A 9,882-nucleotide genomic window follows, 5' to 3' on the forward strand; every position below is an offset into this window, starting at 1 on the left:
GCCCTTTAAATGGATTTAATTTTATTTTGTTTAAAGCTTGATAAATGAATGTTTACACAGCCTGAGAGAGGGACGTTAGGGGTCCAGGTATGAAGGAATAAAGAGAAGAAAGTTGTATTCACAGGATTGTCAGCTGCAAATCAAGAACAGCAATTCTAGTCAGCACAGGTGAGGCCTCACTTGAAGTACTATGTCCAGTTTTGGGCCCCACACTTTAAGAAAGATGTAGACAGATTGGAAATAGTCCAGCAGAGAGCAGCAACAACAATGGTTAGAGGCAAGGGAAGCATGACTTATGAGGAGAGGCTGAAAGAGCTAGGGTCACCTAGTCTGGAGAAAACTGAGAAGGGAATTTGAGAACAGTCTTTAAAGACCTGAAGAGTAATTATAGAGAGGATGGAAATGGGCTTTTCTCAGTGGCTGTAGGGTACAGGACTAGGAGCAATGGCCTTAAGCTGCAGCAGAGGAAATTTAGGTTGGAGAGTAGGAGGAACTTCTTGACTGTGTGGGTGGTCAAGCACTGGAACAGGCTACCTAGAGAAACTGTGGAATCTCCATCCTTGGAAACTCTCAAAAGCAGGTTGGACAGACACTTGGCTGGGTTGGTTCAGTCAGGGACAATACTAGATTGAGCAGGGGGCTAGACTAGATGACCTTGTGAGGTCCCTCCCAGGTCTACTTTCTTATGTTTTCCTAAAGAAAATGGAAAATAGGACTGGTTAGGGTACTGGAGCATTGTAACGTTATGCTGAAAATTGGATGGTCTCAGGCAACTGTATCTTTGATTCATGGTCAATCCCACCACCTGAATAAGGTGGTTGTGGGTAGTCCCTTCTATCTCTTCAAGCTCAATGGAAACCATTACCTAAAAATTAAACTGGATGCAGATATATTAATTGCAGATTGATTTCATTGTTCTGCATGTGTATTTCCCTGAGAGTCAGAAGTAGGAAACTAGGAGAAAAGCAAAAGAAGTACATGTACTGGATTCCCAAAATAAAATCTACAAAGCAAGATTTTTTTGGCAGAGTGCTAACTGAAAAGAGTTTTGGAATTGTTACCTGGATTACAGTTACATTTTTAACCAGTTTTTTCATTAGCTGGTTTAGCTGCTTTGGGGCCTTTTGCTGTGGTTACGTTTCTGTGACATTCATAGATTTCATAGACAGGGCTGGAAGGGACCTCGGAAGATCATCGAGTCCAGCCCCCTGCCCCAGGGGCAGAAAGTCAGCTGGGGTCACTGGATCTCAGCAAGATAAACGTCCAATTGACTCCAGAGCAGTCACTTGCACTACCTCTGGTGGCAGTCTGATTTAGGCCTTGGGGGCTCAGACTGTAAAATTCTTCCTTATGTCCAGCCTGAAATGGTCTTGAAGAAGTTTGTGACTGTTTGACCTTGTCATCCCATGGGGCGCTCTGGTGAACAGGCATTCACCCAGACTTGGTGTAGGCCCCTTAAAAATAGCTATGGCTGGCAACACTGCACTCCTCTACCTTTTTCTGTTTGATTCATATCCCAACCAGGGAAACATAAAACCACATGATTAAAATCATAAATGTCTTCTAATGGAAATAGCTCACTGTACCTCCAAATACTGGCCAAGTACTCCAGCTGGGGACATGGATCTGGTGCATGTGACACACAATATGGGAACATGGAATAAAGGTGCAGAGGTTCTGGTGTCTGAAGGAAACTACATACAAGGGTGCTAATGAAAAGATGCTATAGAGGAAACAAGGGAAGGAAGGGCTGTTGGTCTGGAGAAGCAGGAAGAGAACTTTGGGAATACTGAGATCTAGGAGTACAGAGAAGGGCTGTTTTGGACTTGGGTATCTTAAATCCTTACTTGACTAAAACTAGTTTTATGGATGCTGTGAAACAGTACCACCATTTTAGGTATGGGGACCTAGGATGCATAACTCTTCTTTTGGAATTTTGCTTGTAGGCAGAGATACCTAAGTTTAAGGCACTACAATACACATGCCTTGATGAGCAAGGGCCTATATGTTGACATTTTGCTAAATGCCATCAACATGGATAAAAGTCTTTCAACTGAGTTGTTTCAGTTAAAAAAGTGATAGTTGGTATTTCTAATGTATGTTCTTTGTAAATAAATTCAGTTTATACACATTTATATTCTAATATAATAAAGGGCTTTGTCTGTCTGTCTGTCTAACTCTTTTGATCAAGTGTGCATGTGCCACCGAGATAGGGTTAGCACATGTCCGTGTCCTCTTTTTTAAGCCCTCTGATCTCAGTCAGGGCTTGTTTTTTTAAATCTGCCCAAATGTCCAGGACTTTCCTTTGTTCTGCTGGTGGGAGCAGGGGAGGGTGATCGGGGGCAGCAGGGAGCGCACACATATCTGCCTGCAGCTGTGGAGGTGCAGATCCATGCGGTGCTCCCTGCTGCCTCCGATCGCCTCCCACAGCTTCCACCCCCAGAGCACAGCAAAATCCCGGACATCTGATTCGGGCAGGGGGAGCAGGGGCTGGGGCTGTAACAGGGCAAGGTGGGCAGGGAGGGTTGCTGTTCTTCAGTGAGAGAAAAGGGTGGTGGGGTTTGGAGGTCAGCAGGGAAATCCCTGGCTGGGAGGGCAGAACAGGGGCTGTGGCCTGTGCTCTGCTCACAGGGGCTGAGCAGCTACGAGATCCTGGGTGGGTAGGGGGGAGGGAGGGAGGGGGTTGTGGCCAGGCTGCCTGGTGCAGTGCAGCAGCCTCATCCCAGGGCAGGAGGTGCCCAAGCCTCCCCATCCTCTTCCTTCCAGCCCGCACTGGGGCCAGACACACACTGCCACCACCTGCTGACCATTTTTCTTTGTTCTGGCATTGATGTGCCAGGCCCTTGAAGGGGAGCACGTGCACAGTTATTTGGGGCCAAGTAGGTGTTACAGTGTTTGGATTTACCTCTGGGTATGAATCAGCCCATTGCCACTTTTTAATTAAAAGTTCAGTATCGGAGTCACCATACTCCGGCCAGTCAGGATGGGGACAGCTGGGGCCCTTCTGGTAGGGCTGATGGAGTAGGGGGCTGTGGGTCAGGAGTGTGGGGGTGGGGGATTGTGGGCTGGGAGTGCGGGGGTCACTGGCGGTGCTGGGGGGGCTGTGGGTCAGGAGTCAGGGGGACCAGCAGGGGTGCGAGGGGGGGTGGGCTGGGAGTGCGGGGGTCACTGGCGGTGCGGGGGGGGCTGTGGGTCAGGAGTCAGGGGTACCAGCAGGGATGCGAGGTGGGGAGCTGTAGGTTGGGAGTGAGGTTCACCATCAGGGCCCAGGGGAGCAGGGTACTGCAGTTTGGTGAGTGAGGGTCACTGGCAGTGCTGGGGTCAGTGGGTTAGGAGTGAGGGGCAGCAGCAGGGCTGGAGGGCTGTGGCTTGGCAGTGAGGGGCAACAGAATGGACAGGGGCAGGGGCACCCTTTGGGGCTGGTCATGTAAGCACTCCTTTGAAATCTGTCATTCATGATGGGCAATTGGCTAGTTATTAATATGCGGTCAGCTCAGCTTTTTGTTTATGGAAGCTCAGGACAAAATAATAACACAATTGTAACAGAACTCTTTTTATATTTATTTATTTTGCTCTACAAACATCCCAGTATCTCATTAAATGTGATTGGAGTATGGTTGAACAGCTCTGTAGTTAGTACAAATAAATTGTAACTTCAACATAAATTACATGTTGCATTTTGTACATAAAAGGTTTATTATACCTGAGATTACAGAATGAATTTGAAAAAACAGTCCCTGCATATATGTAAACAGCTGGATGGATATTTGATGTATACAGCAAAAACTAAGCACCTATGTACTGACCATAACACATGATATATAATCAACAAATTAAGGCAGGTATTTTTTCTCCTCTTGTGCTACTTGAAAATGAGAAATAAATAGTTATATCCATGGTCAGCTAAACATATATTTGTTTAGTTTTAGGGACAAGAGGAACATTACTTACTTCCATGGAAAAGATCAGAACATTAAATCTATTACACAGTAAACACATTAGAATTTAGGATGTCAGCATCAGCCAGCTCATCAAAAAGTAAGAACTACATAACCTCTATACAGTTTGGATCCAGATAGGTCCAGCAAAGATCAAATTCTACACTCATCTGAGCAGTTCTGCTAAAGTGAATAGGATATTCTGTGTGGGTAAAGACTACAAAGTTTGCAGAACTGCAACTGTTGAGACTGCTTACATGAGTAAAATGAACAGGCTTTGAACAAGATGGCTAGATGTATACTGTACTGGGATTCTCCTCAGAGTTTTCAACAGTAAATTAACTTTGAAAGGCCCTGGATCTTTAATGGCAACTTATGTTAGCTAAAATGTTATTTTAAAAATACGTTACACTTCTCAAAGAAGTTAAGCTTTCCTACCTCAAATTTTATTCTTAGCACAGTAGGTTTACCTAGTGCCCACAGAAGTCAACAAAAAAACACTCACTTCAATAGGCAGTGGATCAAGTCACTTTCATTCAAAAGAATGAGTTAGAAAATCTTTTGTTTTCTTGAGTCTCCATCAAGAATATTTTAATTCTTTCTGACATTGAAATACAAGACTGAGTTTTATCTATTGGTAATGGACCATGATGAAGCAGGCAAAAGAGAGCCTGACTTTTATAAATCAAAGATATTTTTCTTCCACTCAACAAACAAAAACATCTACCAAATTATTAGTACTCTAATTGTAAACATTAAAAAAACAGAAACTACCTCTTCCTTCTGTCCAGTTTCCAAATCTATCTTTCTGTCAGCTCACACGTAACCAGGGAGTATGATTAATTTTCATTTGAAGATATCCCTTAGTTCTGAGATGGAAACTGGTGTGCAAGAGAATACAAGATATATAAATAGATCTAAAGAATACTTAGTTCAAGGTATAACTAAGGTATAACTCAAAATCCATTTAGTTCAAGGTAAAGCTTTATCACTTTCGTGTGCTGATTTTTGTATTTAACAACTGTATGCAATGTGATAGAAATGCAGAACTGGCCTGACAAAAAATTAAATAAAAGGAATCTTCAGGGCCCAGTCCTTCCATCCATCAGAAAAAATTCTCATTGAAATCAAGGTGGGCCTGTGCCCAGAGCAATGGGGGTCTTAAAAAAATTAAAATCACTGTAACTGAAAGTATAATAAATATTTATGAATCATTCTATGCTATATAATGGAGGCAAGTGTGGTACCCTTGAGCTTTTATTTCATAAATAAATATGACCCATGCATATATATTTTGGTATATTACAAAGAAAAAATGGAGGAGGGGTGGTCAGAGCAATACAAGTAATTGTGTGCCTATCATTTGCTTTAAAAAAGAGTTTTTCATATAGCATGACACAAAATAGTATGTTTCTTGCAAACAATATCTTTGCAGACATTGCTTCATGTCATTAAAACCACAGCACAGTCAGGAGTCTCATGGGAGGCCAAGGATGTGGCTGTTCAGGATTCAGGCTGCAACAGCATAACTTCTTGGGAAAAGTTGGGGAACTTTGGTGTATCATGTCAGGCACTACCTGAACACAGAAGCTCACTTCATAAACATTAGAATTCAATGAACTAAAAGTAAATCATGAGATCATTTACATAAGCACCACACCATTTGCAAACAGACTTGTTCCAAATCCATATGGAAACTTAAATAGCATCTTCCATTAAGTTGCAAGTAAAATAATCATTTTCTTTTGGATCTGGTTCTTATATTGCATTTTAAAACATTAATATAAAAGTTCACAGAAAGATATAGTTCCTGTACAAATTTACCCAGGTGTACAGGAAAGGTATGTTTCAAGCTGAGATCTCCGTGGTACATATTCAAAAAAAGTGTGAATGAATGATAAAGAGGAATGATTCAGTATGAAAATAGGGTCACTGATTGTTTAAGAAACCCAGCCTCCTACATAAAATCTCAAAAATCTCAGCAACACACAACACCAATGTAATCACAGTAAATGTGTACATAGCAATGAGGAAAATTGTCTTTTCAAAGTGTTCTGGCACCAAGCAACGGGTAATATTAAACTTTTTATTGAGGGCTCCTGCATCACACCGGTAGACTGGGTTCACCTGGAAACCAAAGAGGTGACTCTGAAGCCAAAAAGACACAACTTCAAGGACAACCCTTAACAAAACGGTGAGGATATAAAAAATAGTGTAGATAGGCTTTTGGAGGATATCTTCCTGATTGATGGTTTTACATGCTGCATAAAGATGAAACACTGCTCCAGGTACCAGTACGGTCACTAGCTGTAATGCCCAGAATACCTAAAGTATAGCAGAAAACTTGCTGTCAGATCATTTGCAACTGCATTGAGCCAGCTAAAAGTAGACTCACACCTGAATTTCTTATAAGAATCTATTCAATATATAAAACACATATAAAATTAAAAGATTATGTAAGGTAAGAACAATCAATGTTACATTTTTTTCCCCAAAATCTGGATTTAGAGCTCATTTACTTTTTTGTTAACAGTCTCTGAATTGAGGTAAACTATGGTATAAATACAATAGGTCACAATGAAGAGGTCCTGGGCCTGCATACCTTTATTCACATAAGTAATCCTTACTTGTGTGGGTAGTTCTTATTAACCACTGGTGGTGGTTATTTAGACATTGAAGGATTTTATCTCTAAAACACCTTTGCAAATAAGTATTATCTCCATATTTTTTTAAGGATGGTAAACTGAGACACACAGTAAATTGACTGACTTGTTCGGGATCATACACAGTTAGTCACCGAGCCATAAATTAAAATCAGGTGTAGCCTCCCATTTCCCTACCCTACTCAGGAGACTACCCATTCAACCATTCCACAGGGTCAGCGGAAATACCCATGTGAATAAAGATGGGTGTGTGCATATAGTCACAGAATCCAGCCATTACAGTCTACAAGTCTTTTCAGGTTAGATATTGTTTATTATAGTTCATTTATGAGCTGATCCTACAAACTTTTCTCACCTGAGCTATCCTTACTCTGGCAAATAGTCTGACTGTTTCCAGCAACTAAAGATTATTTTTCTATTCAGTGAGGATTACTCTTGTGAATAAGGTTAAAAGCACAGCACCTTTCTTTGCCACAAATGATCTTATATTCTAAGTTATATCACTACGTTGTCAAAGTACTTCTTAGATTACTCTGCTAACTTGACTTAAAAAAAATAGATAAAAAAATACCTGAGGAGTAATTGGCCTGAACTGATTGTAACAGAAGAGATTAAGCTCTCTCTTATCTGGATCACAGCTGAAGTGCAAGGCCTCATTTCCATAAACTGCAAAGCCCAAAACGCCAAGGAAAAACATTCGAACTGAGCCAAAGAAAAGTGTGTGGAACTGACCAATTACTGTTGGCGGCCTGAGCTGCAAATGACAGGATTATTTGAAAGAAAAGACAAAGATAAATATTGTTATTCTTGCAGGTATATTCTTTCACTTTACCAAAAAAATGTACTTTACATTTGGAAAAATCCTCCTCATTCCTTTCTCTCCCTTTAAAACAACCACAACAAGAAGACTGTAGTGGATATGTAACCAAGTAATGCCTTAAAATGTCTCACTGTTTCTAAAAGATTTCATAAGCACTCATTCCTTTAGCCTCCATCAGATAATCTGTTTAACAGCTCTTTAAAAAGAAATCAATAGTAGCTGTAGATATCATATACATTCAGCCTTCTCCTATTACAAACATGCCAGACAGACTGAAGACGGAATCCTTCAATGAAGACTTCATATTTTGTTTTGCTGTTGTTTAAACTGTCACAATGGGAAAAGAATGATTGGCTCCATCTATGAATCCTTGGAAGCTAACTTTTGACTTCTCAGAAGTAAGGCTTGTAAGAACCAGGCCAGTTTATGCCCCAGTTCCCATTAGTCGTTGTGCCTCATTGATATTTCCTGTAAGGAAAGCATGGGTTATGTACAGTGTTACAAGTCTCATGCTAATCTATTCCTCCAGAATTTCTTAACAGATCAGCTGGTCTCTGAACATGACCAATTGTAATGCTAAAAAAATTTTAAAATAAAAATAAAAAGCAGATTATTCCTTTCCCTTTCATTTCATGATTCACTTCGTACTTACACATCCTTCATAGAAGTTCTTGATGTAATTTAAAGACATGTCTTGGAGGATGCTAGCCTCGTGCAATGGTGGAGGAAATCATTGCCAAGTGGCCGTCATCAGACTGGGTCTGATGCTATTGCTCTCCCATGACTCTTGCTGTGGAAAACACTTGTCACTGCATATTTTGCCTTTTTATCTCAGGGGCCCCAGGCAACCTGACCCTTTCAGGCCCCCAAAAAATAAAAAAAGCTTAGAAACAAAAGGCGAGGGCATGTGGTCTGCCTGCTGATCCCCAGTGACTACAGTCAGCAGAAACAAGGCACACAACAAAGGGACACAAAAGCAGGGGAACGTGCCTGGGCAGCTGGGTCCCAGCAGGACTTAGGGGGCTTGAGAACTAAAGTGACCTGGGGTGGGGCAGAGTGATTCTTCCTGCTTTCAGTGACAACCCCATCTCTTTTTCTTGCTTTATTCGCCCAAGGGGAGCCAGTAAAAGTTTGCTGCACTAGAGCCCTCTCGGGGGGGGGGCGGCTTGGCAAAGGGGCAGTGTGGGGCAGGGCAGAGCTGCTGGAGGGGCTTGGCAAAAGGATAGTATGGGATGGGAGGGCTGCTGGAGGGGCTTGGCAAAGGGGAAGTGTGGGGCAGGGGAGGGATGCTGGAGGGGCTTGGTAAAGGGATAGTATGGGGCAGGGGAGGGATGCTGGAGGGGCTTGGCAAAAGGATAGTATGGGGCAGGGGAGGGCTGCTGGAGGGGCTTGGCAAAGGGGAAGTGTGGGGCAGGGGAGGGATGCTGGAGGGGCTTGGTAAAGGGATAGTATGGGGCAGGGGAGGGATGCTGGAGGGGCTTGGCAAAAGGATAGTATGGGGCAGGGGAGGGATGCTGGAGGGCTTGGCAAAGGGATAGTATGGGGGCAGGGGAGGGCTGCTGGAGGGGCTTGGCAAAGGGGCAGTGTGGGGCAGGGAAGGGATGCTGGAGGAAGGCGCTGTGGCCCCCGTGCCCCATGCTGGCTGGAGCTCGGTGCAGCCCCGGAGCGGGCACACGGGGCTCTGTCCCTGGCCCGCTCGCGGCAGGGAGCAGCCCGGAGGAGGGGACCCCGGGCTTCCCCCGCGGGCCGAGCAGGGGTGTGGTACGCACCAGCCGCATTCCCGGCGCCGGGTTGTTGGGGCGCCCCATTCACTTGGGCTTCAGTCCCCGCGCGCTGCAGCTCCGCCGGGCCCCTGCCAGGGAGTGCGGCTGGAGCATCCTGCAAGAGAGGGGCTGATCCGCTCCCCCCGCCCAATGCACAAACACACCCGCGGGGAGGGAGAGAGCTCGTGGCTCCAATCCAAAAAAAAAAAAGCCTAAAAAGCACCCATGGCTATTCCCTGCCCTGCTGCCTCCCTCCCCCTGCCTTGCCCTGAGTGTCCCTCTGAGTCAGCAGGGGCTACTTCACCCAGGGTTCATTATACTTTCACTCTTGGTGGGGGGTGTGCAAAAAAAAATTGGGCTGCCCAGCAGCATGCCCTAATAAAATTGGAGACCTCCCCACACCAGGTTACAATTTTCAAAAGTAAATTAACTTTGAAAGGCCCGGGGTCTTTAATGGCAACTTTTTATCTGCTCATGCTCAATGTTAGTTGAAAAGTTATTTTAAAAAGGCGTTACACTTCTCGAAGAAGGGTAGCTTTCGTACCTCGAGTTTTATTCTTAGCGCAATAGGTTTATCCAGGGCCCCCAGCAGTTAACAAAAAAGCACTCATTTCAATAGGCGGTGGATTGAGTCATGCTCATTCAAATGGATGAGTTAGAAAATCTTTTGTTTTCTTGAGTCTCCATCAAGAATATTT

General features: G+C 43.8%; 1 protein-coding gene across 1 annotated transcript; it reads right to left on the minus strand.

Moving 5' to 3' along the window:
- Window positions 1-5,867: 5,867 nt before the first annotated feature.
- Window positions 5,868-9,229, minus strand: GJE1 (gap junction protein epsilon 1). The gene is made up of 3 exons (XM_025200304.1): window positions 9,191-9,229; window positions 7,173-7,355; window positions 5,868-6,263 (listed from the first exon to the last, which is right to left on the minus strand). The coding sequence occupies exons 1-3, from the start codon at window positions 9,227-9,229 to the stop codon at window positions 5,868-5,870; spliced, it is 618 nt and encodes a 205-aa protein (XP_025056089.1).
- Between the last annotated feature and the right edge of the window lie 653 nt (window positions 9,230-9,882).

The sequence above is a fragment of the Alligator sinensis genome, unplaced genomic scaffold (genome assembly GCF_000455745.1).
Source record: "Alligator sinensis unplaced genomic scaffold, ASM45574v1 scaffold542_1, whole genome shotgun sequence".
NCBI lineage: Eukaryota > Metazoa > Chordata > Crocodylia > Alligatoridae > Alligator > Alligator sinensis.